Source organism: Gopherus evgoodei, chromosome 21 (genome assembly GCF_007399415.2).
Source record: "Gopherus evgoodei ecotype Sinaloan lineage chromosome 21, rGopEvg1_v1.p, whole genome shotgun sequence".
Lineage (NCBI taxonomy): Eukaryota > Metazoa > Chordata > Testudines > Testudinidae > Gopherus > Gopherus evgoodei.
The window spans coordinates 10,359,150-10,384,404 of record NC_044342.1 but is presented as its reverse complement, the minus strand read 5'-3'; the positions used below and the strand labels follow the sequence as shown (position 1 = coordinate 10,384,404).

The following is a 25,255-nucleotide window of genomic DNA, read 5'->3' as shown; positions in this document are numbered from 1 at the left end:
TGGGGAGTGGGTCCAGTGAGTTATAACAACAGAAGTCTATGTCCAGATTCCTGGACTATAACCCCAAATCTGGGAGGAGAGTGAGGTACAGTGGGTTAGATGGAGCATGGGAGACTGGATTAAGAAAGTGAAAGCCTGCCACAGGAAGGGATGGCAAGTAGGAGAAGATAGCTGGGAGAAATCTAGCTACAGGGGCAAATCAGCAAAGAGAGAGTGAGTCATGGACCCAGCTGCCCTTGACACTGTCTCCCCTGACACAGAATGAAGGTTACAGAAAGGCTGGGTGGGGGTCTAAGGATGGACTGTAATCCATAGCAGGACACTAAAAAGCCTACAGACAAGATGGGCCCCAAAGGGGTAACCAAGAAACTAAGTCCCTTTTCCCCTTTATTTACTCTGATCTTCTCTGCACTGTTTTTGTTTTGAGAGAATCTGATATGTCTCAAGCAGAGGAAGGAGTTGGTGAGTGCTAGAAAAGGGAAGCAACCCAAACTGTGGTCTGGTGGGGACTCAATGGGCCCCCATGCCCTGCAGCGTCTTCTAGAAGGACATTCCATCTGGACTGAAGGCATCAAGAGATGGAGACCCAACCACTTGCCTTGGTAGCTTGTTGCGATGGCTAATGTTAAAAATGTGTGTCTAAATTACATTTGTCTGACTTTAGCTGCCAGCCACTGGTTACCATTCTGCCTTCCTTCCCTAGATTAAGGACCCCTTTAGCTCTTCATTCCTTGTTCCTTGATAAACACCTTTGCATTTGGCTGCCTTCAAACACATTTTGTTTGCTATATCATCTAGTCTGACCCCTTGTGTAGCACAGGCTGCTAACATCACTCAGCGCCCTCACACTAAACCCAGCAACAGAAATTGGACCTAAGTACTAAGGCCCCCAGGAGACTAGGCTGTTATGTGCCACAGGCAGAGAATAGGAGGGACGGGTTGCACCAGTGCCTGAGGTCTCCGCAATGTCAGAACAATGACTGAGATACACCCAGATAATCCTGGTGAGTGACCATCACCCAATATTACAGAGGAAGGTGAAAAATCCCCAACTCCCATTGCCAATCTCAACTGGGGGAAAACTCCTTTCTGACCACACCTATGGCCATCTGTTAGACCCCAGGAATATTCGTACCTACCAGCCAATCACCTAAGAGGGAGAATGCTCAGTGCAACCCCAGAGCCCATCTCATGCCCTCAAATGTCCCATCTCCAGCCATGGGCATCCCTGAGGAATCAATGGTTTTCCACAAGTTTCATAGGCTGAAAGTTTGTTAATAATGCTTTTGTTATTTCAGCTGGAAATAGCAGCCAGCCACCATCCCAGGACTCTGTTGGCTCTGCAGAGCTAGCAGGGGTCAAAATTCAAAATTATTTTGACTCTGACAATCCAACTCTGACACCCCTGGATTGCAGAACTGTGGATTACAAAAGGCTCTTTTGTTATTTAATTAGATTTTAATGTGGAGCTGTATTTTAACTACTTAAAATTCTGCATTTTAAGCTGATTGGAAAAGAAAAAAAATCAGACAATTACTGAACAATTTCAAAAACATTTCATTGCAAACGTTTTAGAAAGTAGTTATTTGTGGTAGTAGTATTAATGACACTTCTATCTAAAACTATTTTTTTTGTTTCTGCCAGTTTTCCTTTTTTCTCCTATTTCTCTCCCTATTTTCTCTTTTTTACTTTCTCCTCTTTTTCTAAGGAACAAGGCAGTACAGAAGGAGAAAAATGAGGGGGAAATAAAACTGAAAGAACAAGTAAATGAGAGGGTTTTTTTCATTTTTTTTCTCTGAAAATCTGGAAAAGTATGAACATTTTTATTTACCAATTGTCAATTAAAAGAAAAACACATTAACAAAAATCTTTTCAACTAAAAAAAGAAAGATTGCCCTGCTTTATTTATAAATACACCTTTACATCAGGATTAGATAATCAAAGACAACTTTAGGTGAACCTGTAAAGATAGAAATAGAAATGGAAGCTTTGTGTTAAAACAAACAAACACTCCAATCCCACTAATTCTTGGTAAAAGTAACAATGAATTTTGTGAAATCAGACTCCTGACTTGTCCACGGGAAATATAAATAAGATGTATAATTGTATGAAAGAGAAAAGGATAAGCCATAAAATAGTAGAATATTTTGGTTAATTTAGTGGAACATTTTATAATAAAATACTCCTACCAGATAAGAATTATTTAAATTACATTTTTTTTCAATTTATTTGAAATTTTTTTCTCCTGAGAAAACTATGATTTTATGATTTTATTTTCAGTATTTGAAATATTCATAGAATATTTTTTTACCAAAACTTCTCAGGGTCAAATCCTCCATTGTTGGAAAATATTCAGAGAGCACACTGAATTGCATCATCTGGGGATCTGACCCATTGACTCCAGTTGAACTATGCAGGTTTACAGCTGGGGATATGGTCTACTGGCTCCAATTCATCTGTCATGGAGTCACCAGTCCGATCCTCTGGAACTACTCCTTATGAAGCCAGTCAGGACTCTGGAGTAGCGTGCCTCCTCTCTGAGAAAACTGTCACCAGGACAAGAAGCTTACACAACTTCGACCTTCCTGGATCTGATCTTAGAGCATTCAGCATCCCCTTCCACACTGTGCGCTTCCCCCAGCAAGTCCACTTGGGTGGGGCTCCTAGGAAAGCTAGAGTGCCCTGCACCCCAACTCTGCAGTCAGCTGTGACTCAACCAGCATTGTAAAATGGAAGGTTTATTAGTCAAGAGAACAGAACTTGTTAGCACAGAAATCAGTGACTTTCAGACAAGTCCATCTTGGGGAGTCTCGGGCCAGAAGCCCTGGACTCCCCCGCTTCCAGTCTAACACTGCAGACTGCCCTGGACCCCACTGCCTGGACTCCAGCATGCTCGTTGCTTCTCCCCTGGGCTTTGTCCTGCTTCCTGGGGAAATGTCACCTGGTCTCATCCCCCTCCTGGATTTCAGGTTACGAAGGGCACCGGCCATTGCCTACATGCAGACAGATGGGAAGAGTCACCTGCCCTGAGGGTCTCAGCAAAAGTCACATATCCAATTCCCACCACCTAGACATTGGTGCAATACACAGGCAAACTGAAGTACACACAGTATTAGTATAGTACAGTATGACTTACATGCAACATAAGATGAAAAAAACCCACTTCGTCACAGCAACTACTGTACATTGATTTACACCAGGTGGGGTTATGATCTATTTATTCCAATGGAGCTATGCTAATTTGCACCAACTGGCTCCACGGATTTCAATGGAGATTATTGCCCTTGTTCCGTAACTTATTTATGCACATATTTCACAAGTGTGCGGGATGTGATCCCTTCAATATGATTCAATATGATACACAATTCATGTGGCGTATCCATCCTCTCTCTGATATGGTCTAGCTTTTAAGATTAATGATCATTCAAAAATAAATTATGTTTTTAGTTTCCTGCAGGAGAACAGGAATCTGCTCATCAGTCTCCTGATGGCCTTTTTCATCTCAGCATTTCTCAGCGTGTAGATCATTAAGTTCAGCATTGGGGTGATTACTGTATAAATGACAGACACCACTTTGTCCAGGGCAAACTTCGTGAAGGGCCGAGCATAGATGAAGATGGTGGGTATGAATATTAAACACACCACGGTAATCTGGGTTCCACAGGTTGACAGAGCTTTGCGCTTCCCATCTGTGACATGTGACCTGATCTGGACTAAGATGATGGTATAGGAAATTAGCAGAATTGTGAATACAATTAGAAGGAGCACTCCACTATTGAAGACCATCTGCAGCTCGATCACATGGGTGTCAGTGCAGGCCAATTTGATGACCTGTGGGACATCACAGTAAAAATTGTCCAGGACGTTCGGCCCACAGAACGGTAGCTGGAGCAGCAGTCCAATCTGAACAGCAGAGTGAGCAAATCCACCCAACCATGCCAGTACCACTATCCCCACGCACGCACGCTGATTCATGATAATCAAGTATCTCAGTGGTTTATAGATGGCCACATACCGATCGACTGCCATCCCCACAAGAAAAAATACCATTGCACCCCCTATGAAGTGGAAGAAGAAGATCTGGAGGAGACAGTCATTGAATGAGATGGTTTTACACTTGGAGAGGAGACACAACAGCAATCTGGGAGTATTGACCGATGAGTCACTGACATCTAGGAAAGCCAGGTTGGCCAGCAGGAAGTACATAGGGGTGTGGAGTCTGTGGTCAGAGATCACCGTGATGATGATAGTTAAATTTCCCAACCAAGTGGTCACATATACTATGAAGAAGGCAAGGAAGAAAAAATGCTCTAGCTCAGGACTCTGGGTGAGTCCCAGGAGCACAAATTCAGTCACTGTAGTAGTGAGATTCTGCTGGTCCATTTCGTGGACTTAAAATATATCTGCAGGTAAGCAGAAATAACAATAATAATTATGTCCTTTTTGTAATTCTCCCCATGTCTCCCTCTAAAGCTAGGTCTATTCTGCGGCAGTAAGTTGGCCTACGTTACACAACTCCAGGTGCGTGAATAATGTAGCTGGATAATGTAGCTGAAGTCAACATAGCTTAGGTTGACACTCTCCCATCAACTTATCTTAATTTTCTCGTGTGGGGTGGAGTACTAGAGTCGACTGGAAAGCGATCTGCAGTCGATTTTGCAGTAGACCCACTAAATTGACCTCTGTGCATTGATCTCTGGAGCATCTATCCAGGAGGTAATGTAGACATAGCTTAAATGACTGATATTACATTATTCTTAAATCCATGTTAGCAAACAAACTTCGTTTGGGAATTTTCTTATTTTTGCTCAATTAAACACTGTGTACTCAGCTGAATTCAGGAGAATCCTGATTCAGCAGACCCTCTTCACTCCCTCAGAGGTGATCTTGTCCTGAGAGTGACAGGGAGTGGTTTGCTCCACAAAAGTATCCCTGTTCCTTACAGTGTCTATTCATCCATCTGCAACTTTGATGCTCTAGACCTCCCAATTTTTTATTTTTTTTTTATGTTTAGGCTTTGGATTTTCAGTCTCATTTTTTTAACCTCTTTTTTAAAAAAAAAAACTTTATCCCACTTTTCCAGCCTAAAATTGTGGAAAGGAAAGTACGAAAAGTGGGAGAAAGTTTGCTTTTCTCTCACAATTTACCATGCAAAGAGTAAGAAGTGAAAATTTTATATCCAAGTGAAATGAAAAGCTTCATTTTCTTTTGAAAATTTCTCATGAAAAAGTGAAAGGACATAATTGAAAAAAACTATTTTCCCATTAAATATTTTGATTCTAATCAACCATTTTATTTTATAGTGATATTCTTTTCAAAAGAAAATGTTGCTTTAAATGAAAGGAAAAACTTAATTTTGATTGACATTTTCAGATGAAAAATTGAAACACTGTGTTAAAAAGCCCCCCAAAACAGATTTTCCCATTTGCAATCTGTTGATATGTCTTGCAAATGGATGTCAATCGACTCTAAAAACCTTGACTATAAAGTATGGTTTCAGGTTGGGGTGTGAGTAGTTGGAGAGGATGGCTTTGAAGGTAGAGCACTAGATGCTTGGAAGCTGGGTTAAGTTTCTGCTCTGCAACAGACAACTTCTGTGACTACAGATAACTGATACCTCTTCTCAGTCTGGGATTTTCAAGGCAGAAGAAGGTTAGGTGTTCACCTCTGCTGATCATTGTTGGGAGCTGGATGCTTAAACTCCTCAGGTCCTTTGACAATTCCTGCCTCTGCTCCTCCTCTTGGGATCTTGGGAATTAATTGGGATTAGCAATAGTTTTCCTACATTGCAGGAGTCTGGGAAGGTTAATCTATTAAGGATTGTCAGGCACATGGGCACCGTGATGATTAGGGCCATGGCAAGTAATTAGGTGAAGAAATTGGGTGGAAACGAATGAAGGTAGGGGCATTGTCCATCACTCCCTCATCTAGACTTCAGAGACTCCAGAGGCTGCTGCATCTCTTAGGCTGTTGCGGAAGTTTCAATAGAAACATATCAGTGTTTACTGACTGAGATGAAAGACCAGAGCCATTAGTTAAAAGCCTGTAGCAGATGTACTCAGTATGTGCTCTAGCCAGTAGAGAGGCGCCTCATTAGCTCAGCGTGGGCTACACCTTAATCTGTTGTGAAGTAAGTCACCTTTAAGCATTTTAGGATCTTAGTGTAAATGGGAACTGCTCTCAACTTTCAGGAAATTAGGTGCCTAACTGCACTGGAACAACTTACCAAGGTTGTGGTGGATTCTCCATCACTAACAGTTTTTAAATCAAGATAGATTTTTTAGAAAAAGAAAAGCCTACTTTAGAAATTATTTTGAGGGAATTATCTGGCCTCTTCTGGTCTTAGAATGTATGACTCCATGTAAAATTCTGAAATGGGCCTTCTGAGAAAATTCCAGTCTAATGTTATGCAAAAGCTTAAAAGCATAAAAGATTCTAATTGAAAGAAATCCATGGTGGGAATTTCACTCTGGTTTTATCTGTAGATCTGGAAACTTCTCTGGTCCACTTCCTATCTCCAACCTGCCCCAGAGAAAAATGCATTTTAGGTCTTAGCAACTTAGAACGCTTGCCATGGGAGAAGATGAGTGACACTGAACTAGTCATGTGAAGGTCTCAGACAGTGATGGCAGTAGTGGGTCTGTGGGCTGTTATCTTCCTAACTGACTTAAGCTCTTCTGAAATCCCCAGAGAATACCTATAAACCCCTTTAGAATAGAAAAAAAGATCTATCATTAAAAAATGTTCTCTGCAAGTACATCTTGCCTTCCTTGTCAGCATGGTCTCTATGCATCTCCCCCTACAATAATGATGCATATCCTGGTGTTACCTCCTATAAGCTGCTATGTCTGTCATCCCAGAGTCGGCTGCCTGCAAACGATCACTTCTGTGATCTCAAAGCTGATCTTTGCTCTCCCGACAGGCAGGGGAAGGGGATCTGGAGCCATAGAGTAACAGTGGCAGAAAACATCCACTTATATTTTCTCCTTGTGCCAAGGCTAGAGCTAGGATCAAAGAATCTGTGAAATCCACTTTAGCTCTATTGGGCAGAATCAAGAGAGTTTGTGCTTTGGAGATCAGGGGATTCTGTCTGAAGGGGAGTCAGTTTAGTGTCATCTGCGAACGTGCTGAAGGGCAATCCAGCCCATCAATCAGATTATTAATGAAGATGTTGAAGAAAATCATCCCTAGGACCTACCCCTGTGGCACTTCACTTGATACCAGCTGCCAACTAGACATGGAGCCATTGATCACTACCCATTGAGCCTGATGATCTAGCCAGCCTTCTATCCACCTTATAGTCCATTCATCCAATCCATACTTCTTTAACTTGCTGTCAATAATACTGTGGGAGACTGTATCAAAAGATTTGCTGAAGTCAAGGTATATCAGGTCCACCACTTTCCCCATATCCACAGAACCATTTATCTCAACACAGAAGGCAATCAGGTTGGTCAGACATGACTTGCTCTTAGTGAATCCATGTTGACTGTTCCTGATCAACTTCCTCTCCTCCAAGTAGTTCAAAATGGATTCCCTGAGGACTTGGTCCATGATGTTTCTGGGGACTGAGGTGAGGCTGAGGTGAGGCTATAGGTCCCCGGATTCTAGTTCTTTTCTTTTTTAAAGATGGAAACTATATTTGCCTTTTTCCAAGACCTTCCCTGATTGCCATGAGTTTTCAGAGATAATGGCCAATGGCTCTGCAATCACATCAGCTAACTCCCTCTTACACAGCTCTGGGGAAGAAAGAAATTAATTTGCTTGCCCAAAGTCACAGAAGAAGTCCCTGGAGGATGAGGGAAGTGAACCCAATTCTTGATACTGAGAAGCTAGGACCTTAGATACTGGATGATCCACCCGATCTCCATGAAGTCAATTTTATCCCTGCAAGAGTGATTTGTGATTTTGGATGCCTCTGTTCTTGGGAGACCAGCTTCTGACCCCTTAAACATCTCTGATTTTCAGAAAGCGCTGAACACTAGCCTTCTGAAAATCAGGCCCCTAGAAGATGTCTCAAATTGAGCATCTCACAATCACTAATCATGCTTGAAAATGTTGGCCATTATTCTTATGAATTCTTTGCCCACCTGCAATTAGCATATTACAGAATATTTGAATAGATCAATGAAAATAGGCTAATATTTCATGGGTCCTTTCCTCCTCCTTATGTACATACATGGCTTTTATGTCTTTCTTAAATAATCTACCATCAACCTGTCTTAATAAAGTTCAGACATTGCTTTTGTAGAGGACAGGATATAGGGTGACCAGACAGCAAGTGTGAAAAATCAGGACACGGGGTGGGGGGTAATAAGAACCTATATAAGAAAAAGACCCATAAATCGCGACTGTCCTTAGAAAATCGGGACATCTGGTCACCCTAACTGGATATAATAGCATTGACATATTATTTATTTTTCTACCTTAACATGTAAAACAGAGCTTCCCTTTAGTTGACTTTTCCCCCTCATTTGATATAAAACTGGGTGCCTAATGATGTAAATAGATGCCTAGTGGGGTTTTCAAAAACACATAGGCTTCTGACAGTAACCCCAAAGAATGCTCACATTCAGGCTTTAATAAATTATTTGTAGAGTTCTGATTTCATAGCCACTAGATCCTACTCATTCCTGGAAATGGCATGGAACCCAGAAGTCCTGACTAATTTTTTCAGGCTTTAGCTTCTTCTTCAGCTTTCTCTTCCAGTGCCATGAACCCAACCCAGGAGTCCTAAGACTTCCTTTGCTTCACAGGCCAGTGAAATAGCCACTTCTTTCTAAGTACGTCAAATACCCTCCTTGTAACACCCTCAAAATAGTTGGCACAGGAGGGTATTTCCAAAGCCGGTTGAGTTTCCATGCCTCAAAGAAACACATAAAGAATGGAAACGCTCCATGAATTTTTTAATGACTCCCCTTCAGACAGAATCCCCTGATCTCCAAAGCACAAACTCTTTTGCTCCTGCCCAATAAAGCTAAAGGGGATTTCAGAGATTGTTTGATTCTAGCTCCAGCATTAGCACAGAGGTGGAGATAAAACTTTAGACTGAATGTTCTAAGAAGGCCCATTTCTGAATTTAACATGGTATCATGGACTATAGGACCAGAAGGGGCCTGAGAACTTCCCCCAGAACAATTATTTTAGAAAAAAAACAAACAACAACCACCTATCTTGATTTGAAAATGGCCAGGGACAGAAAATCCACCATGATCTTGGGAAATTGTTCCAACAGGAGATGGGCAGCTAACTCCCTGGGAGCACCTTAAACACTCCCCATTTACAATAAGATCCTAAAATGTTGCCACTTCACACAGATGAAGATATAGCCCAGGCTAAAATAATGAAACTCTTTCTTCCTCTCTATTGGCCAGAGGACATGGAGAGCACATGTGCTACAGCCTTTGAGCTGATGGTTTGGGTTTTTTATCTCAGCCAGTAAATACTCGTGTTTATTTTGAGAGGTTCTGAGTTCAACCCTTGTAGATGTCCCTCTCAAAATTCCATAGCAGCTGTGGCAAATTGCCAGCACTATTATGATGGGTCTTACGCTTTCTCTTCTTTGGGAGGGGGTCAGGGCATCATTTTTTGCCCCTGAATTGGAATATTAATTGCCCCACTAGTGTCCTAGAGGAGTAGAGTGGAGAAGGAGGGACCTGGGCCCACCCTCTACTCCAGATCCGAGCCCAGGGCTCTGACGATAGTGGTGAATCACTTGAACTGGCGGTTCCTTCCCCTGGGCTACTTCCCTCTGCTGCCTTACAGCTTGTGGGGGCAGGGGGCTTCCTGCCTGCCCTCTGCACAAGCCAGGTGCCCCTTACCTAGGGTCTTGGACTTCTTAACCCAATGCAGCACTTCTTTCCTCTGCTTCCCTTCAAACTGTTCTCTGCTCCAGCACCAATCCTCTCTGCTCCAACTCCTCCAAACTGTTCTCTGCTCCAGCACCAATCCTTTCTGCTCTAACTCCTCCCCTATCTGGTTGAAGCAGGGGTTTTTATCAGGTAACTGACTGCAGGTGCTCTAATTGGCTTCAGGTGCTCTAATTAATCTATAGCAAACTTTCTTCCCTCTACAGGGAATAAGGCTCCCTTCTAACCCTCTTCTGCTGCCCTCTGGCCATGCTGTATCATACAGCCTAAGAGCTGCACAGTCCTTGGGAGTGACCATCACCCAATGTTACAGAGGAAGGTGAAAAATCCCCAACTCCCATTGCCAATCTCAACTGGGGGAAAACTCCTTTCTGTCCACACCTATGGCCATCTGTTAGACCCCAAGAATATCCGTACCTACCTGCCAATCACCTAAGATGGAGAATGCTCAGTGCAACCCCAGAGCCCATCTAAGTTATATATACTAAGTGTATAGTTAATTGTTCTTTACAAAGTGGACCAACTCTGTCAGGTTAGACAGAGAGAGCCATTGCCCAGGGGTTAATGCATTCAGCTGGACTGAGACACTGAGCTGCAGCTCCCGTGAGATGCTGCAGAAGGACGTCTGACTCCCAATGTTTCAGTTCTGGGGTGTTTGGTTTATCAGTGAAAAAAAATGGAAAGGTTCCATGAAAAGCAGCCCCCTTTCATATTTCTGCGTGAAAAACAGTTTGGATGGGAAAATTGTTGGCCAGACGTATTTGTTGACAGTTAAGTAGCTGATATGCTGTGGCCACTCTTTCTATACTGATCTGCATTGCCTCTGTTTCCTTTTGATCCTTCTGTCTGTTTGGTGTGTCCTCTTGCTGTCTTATGTCTTGCACTTACACTGAAAGGTCTTTGTGGAAGGAACTATCCCTTGTTATGTGTTTGCACCTTGACTTCTCAAGTTATGACTGGGCCTCTAGACTTAGCAGTGCTGTGCTGACCATGTCCACCCAGGCAGCTCTTTGCCTGTCCTAGTTGGTGTTAAGTCCCATAAATTTTCCCTTCTCTGAGTCATGCTTGACAGTGGGATTCTTTATACCACACCCTTGTGCGTGTCCCTCCTGCTAGCCAACGACACACCAACCCTAGCAGACACCATGGCTTCATTCTGGATAGTCCCATCTGCTCTTCCGGCTAACTTCAGAGATAATGGGTTTGCTGATCTCGCTGATAAATCTTGGTATTTGTTACAAATGTGTTCTGTGTAATACCTAGTATTTTTCAAAGACATGTAGACAGCTGTGTCTTGGTGGAATCCCAAGTGATATTAAAAAGAACCCAGGCCTCAAGATATTGCTGCTGTATACCAAAGTAAATCATAGAATATCAGGGTTGGCAGGGACCTCAGGAGGTCATCTAGTCCAATCCCCTGCTCAAAGCAAGACCAATCCCCACAAAGATTTTTGCCCAAGATCCCTAAATGCCACCCCCTATTATCAAATAATTACTAATAGCAAATTAATAAGCATTACCTAGAAGCTAGGTCAGTGGTGGGCAACTTGCAGCCCACAAGTGACCCATCAGAGTAATCTGATTGCAGGTTGTGAGGCATTTTGCTGATGTTGACCTTATGCAGGCATGGCCACCTGCAGCTCCCAGTGGCCAGGATTCACCATTCCTGGCCTATGATGATGATGATGAGCATGGCATATCATAGAATATCAGGGTTGGAAGGGACCTCAGGAGGTCATCTTGTTCAACTCCCTGCTTAAAGCAGGACCAATGCCCAACTTCCCCCCAATCCTTAAATGATACCCTCAAGGACTGAACTCATAATGCTGGGTTTAGCAGGCTAATGCTGAAACAACTGAGCTATCTCTCCTTCCCCACCATAGATTTGATATGAATCTATATAGAATTAAACTATATTATTAGTAGTAGGTATTGTCCCATCACCGAGACATCTGTTCAACCATTCCCAGCTATGATGATGAGCACAGCATATGAATCTATATAGACTCAAACTATATTATTATTAAAAGCAGTAAAGAGTCCTGTGGCACCTTATAGACTAACAGACATGTTAGAGCATGAGTTTTCGTGGGTGAATACCCACTTTGTCGAATGCGAATTATTATTATTAGTTATTGTCCTATCTCCATGATATCTGTTCAACAGACATTCAAGTTCTCAATAGATGGAATCAAACCCTTCTGCTCTGTGCTTCATAGGCCAGCAAGAAAGGAAATCTAGACACACTGGTCTGCACAAACTGTTGAGACGGTTCAAAATTTTTATGAATTGCTGTCATTGATATGAATTAATGTGAGAAGCATGGACTTGGTATGTCTGACTTTGCTAGACGATTCTGGGAGCAGAATTCTCTTAGCATTAGATAAATGATGTGAAAAATTATTGGAGGTGCTGAAACTGCATTTGAATGGTTAATAATGGCTTGATTTGCATGTATGTTTCAACATCAAACTTTAGAATATCAGCCGGGGTTCAGTTCACAAAATAAAGAAGATGTAAAATCACGTGATCAGTGGGCTTGGTACAGGGTAACCTGGATCAAAATGACAACTCTGAATGGCATCATGCTAAGAGCATAAGTCAGGGGTTGGCAACATTTCAGAAGTGGTGTGTCGAGTCTTCATTTATTCATTTTAATTTAAGGTTTCGCCTGCCAGTAATACATTTTAATGTTTTTTAGAAGTCTCTATAAGTCTATATTTATTTACTAAACTATTGTTGTATTGTAAAATAAACAAGGTTTTCAAATGTTTAAGAAGCTTCATTTAAAATTAAATTAAAATGTTGATCTTACACAGCTGGCTCGCTCAGCCCACTGCTGGTCTGAGGTTCTGTTCACTGAGGCTGGCAGAGGGCTGAGTGGGGCCTGTGGCCGAGACCCCAGCAGGGAAAGGTCTGGCAGCCAGAACCCCAGACCAGCAGCAGGCTGTGCGGGGCTGGTGGCCGGGACCCCAGACCGCCACTGGACTGAACAGCTCAGCCCACTGCTGCTCAGGGGTTCCATTTGCTGGCTCCTGCCAGCTGGGATCCTGGCTGCTGGACCTGCTCAGCCCACTGCCGGTCTGGGATCCCGGCCCTCCCACATACAGTGGGTACCCATCTTCTCCCTGGTTGTGGCCTATTGTCTTCCTCTCTCTGCATTGAGCTGAGGGTGGGAGTGCACAGAGCATAGGGCTAGGGGTGAAGGGTCTGGCAAGGAGCTAGAATGAGGGAGGGGGCTCAGGATTGGAGCACTTACCTGGGCAGCTCCCATTTGGTGTGAGAGGTGCAGGTGGGAATGTGGAGTGTGTGTGTGTGCAGGAGCTTCCGTTTTGTGCTCAGGATGAGGGTGGGGATTGGAGAGTGCAAGAATCAGGATGTGGGGGGTGCATGGGGGTGGGGGGGCTGGGTATGTGTGGGAGGTGCAAGAGTCAGGACAGAGGGCTGGGGGCATGTGATGCGGGTGCAGATGTCAAGGCAGAGGGGGATGGGTGTTTGTGGTGGTGCCAGAGTCAGGGCTGGGGTCTTGGGGGGCGGTGAAGGAGTCAGGCAGGGGGCTGGTTGTGTATGAGGGGGGCACAAGGCTCAGGGCAGGGACCTAGGAGGTGGGTTGAACACAGGGCTCAGGGCATGGGCCTGGGGTGTGTGCAGGGCTGTGGGGCCCAGGGCAGAGGGATGGATGTATGTGGGGGGGTCAGGGCAGGGGGCTGGAGGGGATTTTCCCCTATTCCATCCCCCCAAGGCCCCGCCTCCACTTCTTCTCTGCCTCTGCCAGGAGCAGCGAGCCGCTGACTCTGCTTCTTCCCAACCCCCTCCCTCGCAAGGGACATCAGCTGATTGGCCAACAGGGAGGGAGGGATGGAGAGGTGGAGGAGGGACAGGAACTCAGCACACTGCAGGAAGAGGCAGGGGAGCCAGCAGGACCAAGCTTCTGCCCCCTGCCCCTTGCCCCCACAGGCGGGGAGGGGGGAGCAGAGGGCCCCCACAGGCCAGGCTGGGAAGGATTTTTAATAGCACACTGCTGCCTGCTGGCTCCGGCAGACAGAAGCATGCCATTTAAAATCAGCTTGCGTACCGTCTTTGACACGCGTGCCATAGGTTGCCAACCCCTGGCATAAGTGAATGATTGATGAGAGGGTAAACATTGATTGAGCTTTGGTCTGTGTTTGTTCTATAACCCCTGCTTCCAAAATATGAGAAAAAAACTGTGATGAATGCCCACAGGGCATATTTCTGGAACTTTTGACTCCTTTGAGAACAAAAGGTATAAATGCTAAGCAAAGTAAATTATTTAAGTTAAGGTAAGTTCCCCAGTTAACATCTGAAGACGCTGTGAGATAGAGGGCCCAGGGTGAGCTAGGCCCCACTTTGAGGGACTAGTGTGGGATCCTAGAACCAGAAGGGCTCAGGGTGACCTAAACTCTCCTTCAGGGGACACTTGACAGACCAAGTACCTGAGAGGGAAAAGAAGAGAAGAGAAAAGGTCTCCATCTAGAATTGGTAGATATACCTGCTCTGTTTGCCAATCAGGATACTGTTTCAGGCCAGGGTTTATGCTTGGGGAATTGAGGCTTATTGAGGCATATTGCTTTCTGAATTCTCACTGGTACCAGTAACATCTGCCTAGCTGTGGGTCATTAAAGATCCATTTCAACATAGGCTTGGGACACAGAGCTGCTACTGAGAAACCCTTGCTCCGGCCCCCTGTGGTCTCCTGTCCTTCAGTCCAGTGCTCCAAATATTGTATTAATAATAACATTACCGAACTCTTCTATAGCACTTTAATCAGTAGATCTCAAAGTGCTTTATAAAGGAGGTCTGTCATCACCTCCATTTTAAAGGTGGAAAAATTGAGGGACAGAGAGAGAAAGTGGTTTGCCCATCGTTATACAGCAGGCCAGTGGCAGAGTTGAGAACAGGACTGAGATCTCTTGAATGCTAGACAAGTGCTCTAGATACTATGCCAAATTCCCTTACTTAGCAACAATGGCATTATGAGGAAGTCTGGGATAAGAAGTGAGTCTTGTGGTGTGCCCTGGAGTTGATCAAACCTAGATACTAATGGACCAGGAGCACCAGGCAGCAGTAGGTTGACTGGCTCTGTAAATCACTGGTGCACCTCCAAAGCTGCTTCTTCTACCTCTGGATTGACTCTAGCCCTAGTGTTACAGCCAAAATGGAATGGGATGAGGTGGACGAGGCTTTCTTCCGGCAACTAGCAGAAGTTAATATATTGCAGGCCCTGGTTCTCAGGGGACACTTTAATCACCCTGATATCTTCTGTGAGAGCAATATGGCAGTGCACAGACAATCCAGGAAGTTTTTGGAAAGTGTAGGGGACAATTTGCAAGTGCAAGTGCAGAAGGAGCCAACTAGGGGCAGAGCTCTTCCAGACATGCTGCTCACAAAGATGGAAGAATTAGTAGGGAAAGCAAAAGTGGATGGGAGGCAGTGACCATGAGATGGTCGAGTTCAGGATCCTGACACAAGGAAAAAAGAAGAGCAGCACAATATGGACCCTGGACTTCAGAAAAGCAGACTTTGACTCCCTCAGGGAACTGATGGGCAGGATCCCCTAGGAAAATAACATGAGGGGGAAAGGAATCCAGGAAGCTGGCTGTATTTTAAATAATCTTTATTGAGGTTGCAGGAAAAAATATCTCGATGTGTAGAAAGAATAGTAAATATGGCAGGTGACCACCTTGGCTTAACAGTGAAATCCTTGCTGATCTTAAACACAAAAAAGAAGCTTACAAGAAGCAGAAGATTGGACAAATGACCTGGGAGGAGTATAGAAATATTGCTCAGGCATGCAGGAGTGAAATCATGAAGGCCAAATCTCACTTGGAGTTGCAGCTAGCAAGAGATGTTAAGATTAACAAGAAGGTTTTCTTCAGGTGTGGTAGCAACAAGAAGGTGGTCAAGGAAAGTGTGGGCCCTTTACTGAATGAGGGAGGCAACCTAGTGACAGAGGATGTGGAAAAAGCTAATGTACTCAATGACGTTTTTTGCCTCTGTCGTCTCAAACAAGGTCAGTTCCCAGACTGCTGCAATGGGCTGCACAGTATGGGGAGAAGGCGACCAGCCCACTGTGGAGAAAGAAGTGAATTGGGACTATTTAGAAAAACTGGATGAGCACAAGTCCATCGGCCGGATGCGCTGCATCCGAGGGTGCTAAAGGAATTGGCAGCTATGGATTGCAGACCCATTGCCCATTATCTTTGAAAACTCATAGCGATCAGAGGAAGTCCTGGATGACTGGAAAAAGGCTAATGTAATGTCCATCTTTAAAAAAGGGAAGGAGGAGGATCCGGGGAACTACAGGCCAGTCAGCCTCACCTCAGTCCCTGGAAAAATCATGGAGCAGTTTCTAAAGGAATCAATTCTGAAGCACATCTAGGAAAGGAAAGTGATCAGGAACAGTCAGCATGAATTCATCAAGGGCAAGTCATGTCTGACTAACCTAATTGCCTTCTGTGAGGAGATAACTGGGTCTGTGGATGAGGGGAAAGCATTGGACACGTTATTCCTTGACTTTAGCAAAGCTTTTGATACAGTCTCCCACCGTACTCTTGCCAGCAAGTTAAAGAATATGGGCTGGATGAATGGACGATAAGGTGGATAGAAAGCTGGCTAGATTGTCGGGCTCAGCGGGTAGCTATCAATGGCTCCATGTCTAGTTGGCAGCTGGTTTCAAGCGGAGTGCCCCAAGGGTCTGTCCTGGGGCTGGTTTTCTTCAGTATCTTCATTAATGATCTGGAGGATGGTGTGGACTGCATGCTCAGCAAGTTTGCAGATGACATTAAAGTGGGAGGAGTGGTAGATATGCTGGAGGGTAGGGATAAGATACAGAGGGACCTAGACAAATTAGAAAATTAGTCCAAAAGAAACCTAATGAGGTTCAACAAGGGGAAGTGCAGAGTCCTGCATCCCATGCTCTGCTATAGACTAGGGACCGAATGGCTAGGCAGCAGTTCTGTAGAAAAGGACCTAGGGGTTACAGTGGACGAGAAGTTGGATGTGAGTCAACAGTGTGCCCTTGTTGCCAAGAAGCCTAAAGGCATTTTGGGCTGTATAAGCAGGGGCATTGCCAGCACATTGAGGGATGTGATCATTCCCCTCTATTTGACATTGGTGAGGCTCATCTGGAGTACTGTGTCCAGTTTTGAGCCCCACACTACAAGGATGTGGAAAAATTGGAAAGAGTCCAGCGGAGGGTAACAAAAATGATCAGGGGGGCTAGTGCATATGACCTTTGAGGAGAGGCTGAGGGAACTGGGATTGTTTAGTCTGCAGAAGAGAAGAATGAGGGAGGATTTGATAGCTGCTTTCAACTACCTGAAAGAGGGTTCCAAAGAGAATGGATCTAGGCTGTTCTCAGAGGTAGCAGATGACAGAACAAGGAGTAATTGTCTCAAGTTGCAGTGCAGGAGGTTTAAGTTAGATATTAGGAAAAACTTTTTCACTCGGAGAGTGGTGAAATACTGGAATGGGTTCCCTTGGGAGGTGGTGGAATCTCCTTCCTTAGAGGTTTTTAAGGTCAGGCTTGACAAAGCCCTGTCTGGGATGATTTAGTTGGGAATTGGTTCTGCTTTGAGCTGGGGGTTGGACTAGGTGACCTCCTGAGGTCCCTTCCAACCCTGATATTCTATGATTCTATGAATTTAGTGGGGGGGCATTCTGTCTGGTACCTGGGGTGTTAGTTACATTTATGAGAGCTGTGCAAGAATCTGAGGGTTTTTTTACATGGGAAATTCTGCATTTTGCAAATGTTTCCATTCCAAAATGAAATAGAAAATAAAATTTGACATTTTCCAAGCAACATAATTCTGAAAAATTATTAATTTTTGGTCAATCAAAATGTTTCATTTGAATGAACTTGAAACATTTCATTCAGATTTCAACTATATCCTATCAAGTTGTATCAGATACTAAAACTGAAATGAAAAGTCATTCTGCAAAGGAGAATTGCAACATTCTATTTTTCCCATATCATAGTGCTCTGTTTTGATTAAGAAATAAAAAACTAGAAATATCATTGAAAATGATGCCTTTCATGTAACATTTCAGTTCAGATGAAACAGCATTTCCAATCAGGTCTAATGTCTGTTTATTTTATTGAGTTTCAAATAGGGGAACAAACTACCCATAAATAAGATCTAAAGTCAAGTTTTTTAAAAGTGGTTAGATACCTAAAAAGCTAATGAAATCAAGAGGAGTGAGGAAACTAGGTGTTCTAGAAAATGCCACTGGGTGCCTAAATACCTTTAAAAATCTGGACTTAGGTGCCCTGACACTGAACTCACAAGTCACATAGAAGGAACTGCCCAGCAGTACAGAGATAAATCCATGCAGCCCACGAACACAAAATATCTCTTCACAAGTCCCCTCCCTTCAGCTTTTCCCCAACTTCCTATTTCATAGATCTTCTTTGCAGCATGCTCTAAAATTCAGCGGGGCTGCTTTGAAGACTTCTCTACTAAATAGACCTTTTGTGGATGTTAAGACCAGAAGGGACCGCTGTGACCACCCAGCCTGACCTCTGGCATAACACAGGCCAGCTCATTGCATCCATGATAACATGAGGCTGAGCTACTATTATTATTTATCGTAGTGTGAAGTAGCCCAAGTCATGGAACAGGACCCCGCTGTGCGAGGTGTAGAAAATATCTTTTAGAAAGTTGTCAGATCTTGATGTAAAGACTCCAAAAAAAGAAGAATTTACTACACGCCTTGGTGAATTGCTCTAATATTGAATTACATGCACTAATTACACGGGAGGTTTAGGTTGGATATTAGGAAAAGCTTTTTCACTAGGAGGGTGGTGAAGCCCTGGAATGGGTTACTTAGGGAGGTGGTGGAATCTCCTTCCTTAGAGGTTTTTAAGGTTAGTCTTGACAAAGTCCTGGCTGGGATGATTTAGCTGGGGATTGGTTCTGCTTTGAGAGGGGGTTGGACTAGATGACCTCCTGAGGTCCCTTCCAACCCTGAGATTCTATGATTTAAACTTGTGCCTTATTTCTATCCTGAATGTATCTAGCTTCAACTTATAGCCATTGGATCTTATTATTCCTTTATCTGCTGAAGAGCCCTCTACTATCAGAAACTATCTTCCCAGCAGCCCATGAACATGTCACCTCTTTCCTTTCTCTAGGATAAGCTAAACAGGTTATGTTTCCTGGCTCTTCTCTGACCCCTATTCATGTATCACTGTCCTTTTTGAGGTATGAAGGCCACAAATGTACATAATATCCCAGTAAAGTCTTTCCAATGAAGTATTTACATTGAACCTAGTAGCTTCATCATCATCAAAAGAAGAAAAAGAGAAGGAGGAAGATGATGAAATGGTAGCAGAGGGGAAAGAAGAAGTATCATGTCCCTTAGATTAATATAACTCAGCTATAAGGTGGGTAGGATAGCTCAGTGTTTTGAGCATTGGCCTGCTAAACCCAGGGGTTGTGAGTTCAATCCTTGAAGGGGCCATTTGGGGAACTCGGGTAAAAATCTGGAGATTGGTCCTGCTTTGAGCAGCGTGTTGGACTAGATGACCTCCTGAGGTCCCTTCCAAGCCTATGATTCTATGAGTGATTCCTGATTGAGAAGAAGCCAAATGCAAGCTTCAGGTTTAAGACTAGTTCCAGCACTAGGGACTGTACCTGCTAGTCAAAAGTAGTGCCACAAATTCTGCCCTGCTTTTCACCCCATGCCATGCCAAAGAAGTTTCACTTTAAATGGAGTGAGAGCCATCTCTTTCTACTCCTAGTTCTTCCTTAGTTCCATTTGTTTAGAAGGCAAGCCAGCTCAGATTCTGGGGCCTACCTCTGAGAAAGGGACCATTGCCTCAGTTGGCTAAGGACTTCTTTGTGTCTCAAACTGGAGTTTTTCAGCTGTCTTCCCCCTGCCCAGGAAGACTCATCGGTGGAAGCTCACAGATGCATCCTCTGAGGACTAAGGTATTAGACCAGAGTGGCCCTTTTGGCAGGTATCAGGCTCTAGGCAGAGCCCTGACAGGAAGCAGTCCTTGTAGTGAAGATAAACAAGGGCCATTATTCTTAGAGCTGGGTGGGAACTGGAATGTCCATCCCTTGGGAGAGATATTTCCACAAAAGTCCATTGAAGAAGAACCAAAATAGATTTTCCTTAAAGTTTCAAGCCACACTGTCCAAGGCTCCCTAGTTCTCAAGCAGCCCATCTCCAGGATGCCAAGATGTTGGAAAACTTAGAAGTCCAGAAAGCTTGGGAGCCTGGGCTCCTCTGAAGCCCACCAGACATCCTGCCAAGGAGTCTGGAAGCCTAGAGAGGAGTGTGGGGACAAGCTGGCAGGAACCCAGACTGGCCATCCAGACTTCCTGTTTTCCAGTGAAAACTTCTGTGGAATCACCATGTTTCTGTGGAAGGTTTCAATTGCTGTCGAATCAGCACTTTACAATTGAAAACTCTTCCCTGAGAAAATCTGCAACCAGCTCTCATCCTTCTATCTTGGCTCTTCAGGGTGGGTGAGAAACAGAAGGGGGGGGGGGGCTGAGACTCTCACTTTTGAAGAAACTGGGCTTGAGCACCAGAAGCTCCCTCAAAGTTGAGGGCCATTCCCCCTGCTTTGCCCTGAGGCCCACCCCCACTTGGCCTCCTCCCGTGGAGGCCCCATGCATGTGTGCTGTACAGGAGATCAGACCAGATGATCAGAATCATCCCTTCTGGTCTTTGAATCTATGTACTATCTCTGGGAATGTGATATCTCTCTGAAAAGTATCCTCATGTTCAGCTGAACTTTCTGGGTTTTATTGAGAAACCACCAGCTGAGATTCTACAGATTGGATTGCCCTAAAGGTCCCCACTGGCCTTAAAATATTTCATTCTATGAAAAATTCACTAAATTCAATAGTCCAGCTTCTCCTGTAACTTAAACCAATGTAAAACAAAAGTCATTTAGATGAGGTAAAGATTCAAGCCCATGTGAATCTCATCTAGGTTAGCAATGTCCAGCATTTTTATCACTTATGTATATCATGGGATTGCTTCAGATACAAGAAGGACACAAACATATATATTAGTTAATCAGAATCAGTAAGTAATAACCTTTCCAATGATATCTCACAAGACCCATATTGCATAAAACATGTCTTAGTTATGCCAAATTCATATTATAACAATATCTCCATGAAGAATATGGGGTGTAGTGTCACACACCCCACATGGCCTTTCATCAGGGGACAACAGGAGGGTGGGGTTGGTGGTCAGGAGAGCAATGGGTACCTAACCAGTTACAAGGAGAACAGGGGAATGACAATATTTTTTGGTAAAAAACAGGCCCCAAAAATTTGGAGGAAGATCAAAAATAACAGGGATACTCAGTAAAATTTGGTTCTTTAATTCATTTTTTGGGTCAGATTTTGGTGGTAAATATTTTTATGTGTAAGTGTATTTCTATCTGGGACGAGGGAGGCCCGTGTGACAATATCTAGGCTGAGATTTGCAAAGTTGCCTAGTGTTTTTTGGTGCTCATTTCCTATTCATATTAATTCATTCCTTTCTTTTTATTTGGGTGGGGGGAGGAAAATCAGATCTTATGAGCTATGAACATTTTGGCCATACATCTTATGTTTGTATTTCATATATCTGTAATGATATCTATGCCACTATTGATATAAATATAGACATTTTAATGTTGCCTTGACCCTGAAAAGGTGTATAAACAGGAAGGAAATTTCACATGGCAGGACACTGAGACTCCCAAACCTCCACAGACTTTCACTTTTTGTTTACCCAGTTACAGATCTGCAGAGAATACTGCTCAATCAAAGTTCTCTACTCACTGTGGCGGCAACATTTTTCACCTACTATTTGGAGGCATAAATGAAAATGGAGGATCCTAAAAAAATGGAGAATGAATGTCACTGGCTTCAGTGGGAGTGGAAGAGACCCAGAACCACTCAAAAGATAGTAAGCTCCTTGCAGAATTTGGACATTAGTGTTCATGTACGGATGAATGAACCAGAGTGCTTTACTGAAAAGTGAGTTTGGAAAAAAGCCCAATTTTCATCAAGAATGCTTCTTACAGTATGAAGTTTTGTATAAAAGAAATGTGTATTAAATGTATGAAAGATGAATGCTCAAAAGGTAGCAGAGTAACAAGAAGAGAAAGAGAGAGAGAAAGAAAGAAAAAAATATGAAGTAAGGTTAAAAAGGGGTAACCCTGTTCTCACGGACTTGGACTCAAATAAGAAACTATGTCAGTTCATCTCTATTTTATTATATGCTAAAATGTATACTTTCACATTCTATGCCTGTTTCTCTAAGCTACTAGTTTAAGAATAATGTTTCTCTAAGCTACTAGTTTAAGAATAGATTTTCTTAGGGACTCATTGACCTCCTTGTTTCTCAGGCTGTAGATGACAGGGTTGATCATGGGAGTCAGGACTGTGTAGAAGACAGAGAAGATTTTGTGTAGGACCTTGGGTACATTGGCGGTTGGAATTACATAGACAGTTAATACGGTCACATACAAAACTGCAAGCACGATGAGGTGAGAGGAGCAGGTGGAAAAGGTCTTTTGCCTCCCGACACTGGAAGGGATTCTCAGGATGGTGATTATGATACAAATGTAGGATGTCAGAGTCAGAAGAAAGGGCACAAATGTCCCTATTACAGAGATAATAAATGTCAACAGTTCTAGAGTCTGAGTGTCGACACAGGACAACTTTATCATGGGTGAAAAATCGCAAAAGAAATGGTCAATTTCTTTAGAATCACAGAACGTTAATTGGAAAAAGAAAATGTTTACTATGGTGCAGAGCAGAAAGCTACTTATCCAGGACCCTGCCACAAGCTGCCAACAAACCCTGCCATTCACCAGAGCACCATAACGGAGTGGATTGCATATCGCTAAATACCGATCATAAGACATTGCCGTGAGCAGCAGATTTTCTGTATTTGACAGGATACCAAAGAAATATAATTGCACAATGCAGCCCTTAACAGAAATGGTTCTGTCCCCAGTCAGCAGACTGGCCAGCAGCCTGGGCAGGATGGCAGAGGTGTAGCAGATCTCCAGGCAGGACAAGTTCCCCAGTAAAAAGTACATGGGGATGTGAAGGTGCTGATTAGTCACAACTAGCACAACAAAGAGGATGTTTGCAGCGACGGTCACAATGTAGATCACTAGAAACAGCAGGAAAAGAAGGAGCTGCAGTTCAGGGTCATTCCCAAATCCTAAAAGGATGAATTGCACGATGGGCGTTTGGTTTCTTACTTCTGCTTTCTCCATAATATGTATCTAGAATCAGAAAACCATTAAATATTGATGGAGTACACAGAGTCAGGCTGTGCTGTTGGTTATACTGGCAGAAACCTGGAGCGGGTAACCTCGTACCACTGCATCTCTCCACTGGAAAAATGAAGTTGCCAAAAAAACAGAGGAAGACTCCTATCCTTAAGAGGTTGAGCTTCCAAAATAGGTGAAACAAGAGCATGGAACTCTACTGAATTATGGAAATGTCCCATCTAACTCCCTTCAGCTCTCTTCAAGTTTAAATACTTTTCGGCTGGGATTTTGAAGTATCTTTATCATATCAGTGTCACATCAACAAATCTAGAAGACATAACAAAAAATCAATAGACTAGAAATGAAAGACATTTAGAGTTCTACCACTAGTATGTCTCCCCTGCAGCTGGGAGGTGTAATTCTCAGCTTGGGTAGATGTACATGCACTAGCTTTGATCAAACTAGCAAAATAAAATAAGCAGTGAGAAAACAGCAGCACACGCAGCCATTTGGGAAGGCCACCTGTGTACGTACCTAGGAACTCAGATGGGATTAGGCTCTGGCAGCTAGTCTGTGCTGTCGAGGCTACACTGCTATTTTTAGCACAATAACTCAATCAAAGATTGTGTGTGGTGGGTTTACAAGAACAGGGAATTACACCGTCCAGATGCAGTATAGATATCCCCCATAAGACAAATACTGAAACACTAATGAGGCTGTGGTTTGTATGAAGGTCTAGCCTGCTATCTTCTATCCTAGCAGATTCAAATTAAAATTTGCACTATTTGATAAGATGCAGCTGAGAAACAGATAATGACATAAACAAACCCTAAACACAGACCACGGGCTGTTTCCTGATCTCAGGTGCACCAGGGTAAATTGCATCAGCTTCATGCGAATGTATGCAAGTGCAACTGAGATCGGAATCCAACAGCATATAAAGAAATGAAAGTTAGATAAAAATGAAAACTCATTAAGGGACAAATAAGAGAGTCATTTTTATCCAGAAGGGAGAGCCTGGAGAAAAATGAAAAACTGGAGAAAAAAAGGAAGATATATATAGACAGAATGCTTTACGTTTCACACTGACAGTCTATTGCCAGCTTCCCCCTAAACATAACCCTTCCTTCACATTTTTTGAGATAAGATTATAGTCTTCGCACTACATTTTCTAATTTCTTCTACTCTTGATAATCTTCAATTATCTCAGTAATTACTGGATCTTACAGTGCTCCTTGGTGTATTTTGTTGTTATTCCCTTTCATAGAAATTAATGTCTCTCCTGGTTGGTAATTTCTCATTCTTATGAGGTGATGTAATCTCCCTTGATAGTTCTGCTAGTGGGTATTTGAAAGGATTGCACAGAGGAAAGATAAAGCGTTCCCTCTAAGCTGTGTGGCTGTGCAACTGCACAGGAGTGAGTCAAGCGCCATGCACTGAGTAGCAGAGCCTCCCAGGGTGGCATGTGTTCAGGTAGCCATCCACCCACTGCTCTGCAGCTGCAGTGCTCCTGCTCTTTGCCTTGGAGCCCCTTGCAAGTGGCTCCTGGGACCCTGCTGCTTCCTGTGCAGAGCAGGGAGGGCGGGGGGGGGATGCTGATGTCAGGATGTCCCTCTCCTCCACTCCTCCCTGCCCATGTACTCCATCTCCAGAGAGCAGGAGAGTGGGGACAAGGGCTCAGGAGCAGAGAGCTTCTGGTAGCTGCTTCAGTCTCAGCTTTCTGGTGGGAGTGCCTTAAAAAGACAAAACATAGTCTCCCATAGGCTTCCCCAGCAGCCAGCACACTCACACTCTGTCTCTGTGTCTCTTGCCCACTCACACACACACACACACTGTCTCTGTGTCTCTTGCTCACTCACACACAGACACACACTGTCTCTGTGTCTCTGACACACACACAGACATTCTGTCTCTGACACACACAGTCTCTCTCTTTTTCTCTCTCTCACACACACACTGTGTCTGTCACACATACACACTGTCTCACACACACACAGTCTGTTTCACACACACATAAATACACTGACACACACACACACACATTCTCTGTGTCTCTCACACATACACTCACTGTCTTTCTCTCTCTCACACACACACATGCACACACACACTGTCTCTTATACAC

General features: G+C 43.7%; 2 protein-coding genes across 2 annotated transcripts; both read right to left on the bottom strand.

Moving 5' to 3' along the window:
* Positions 1-3,435: 3,435 nt before the first annotated feature.
* On the bottom strand, positions 3,436-4,383 carry LOC115638212 (olfactory receptor 4D1-like). Its single transcript, XM_030539786.1, has one exon. The coding sequence runs from the start codon at positions 4,381-4,383 to the stop codon at positions 3,436-3,438; it is 948 nt and encodes a 315-aa protein (XP_030395646.1).
* Positions 4,384-22,191: 17,808 nt separating this feature from the next.
* Positions 22,192-23,133, bottom strand: LOC115638033 (olfactory receptor 5V1-like). Its single transcript, XM_030539630.1, has one exon. The coding sequence runs from the start codon at positions 23,131-23,133 to the stop codon at positions 22,192-22,194; it is 942 nt and encodes a 313-aa protein (XP_030395490.1).
* Positions 23,134-25,255: the final 2,122 nt, after the last annotated feature.

What these genes read in the sequence shown, in the direction of transcription:
- LOC115638212 (XM_030539786.1), bottom strand. Translation starts at nt 4,383, where the DNA reads ATGGACCAGCAGAATCTCACTACTACAGTGACTGAATTTGTGCTCCTG.
- LOC115638033 (XM_030539630.1), bottom strand. Translation starts at nt 23,133, where the DNA reads ATGGAGAAAGCAGAAGTAAGAAACCAAACGCCCATCGTGCAATTCATC.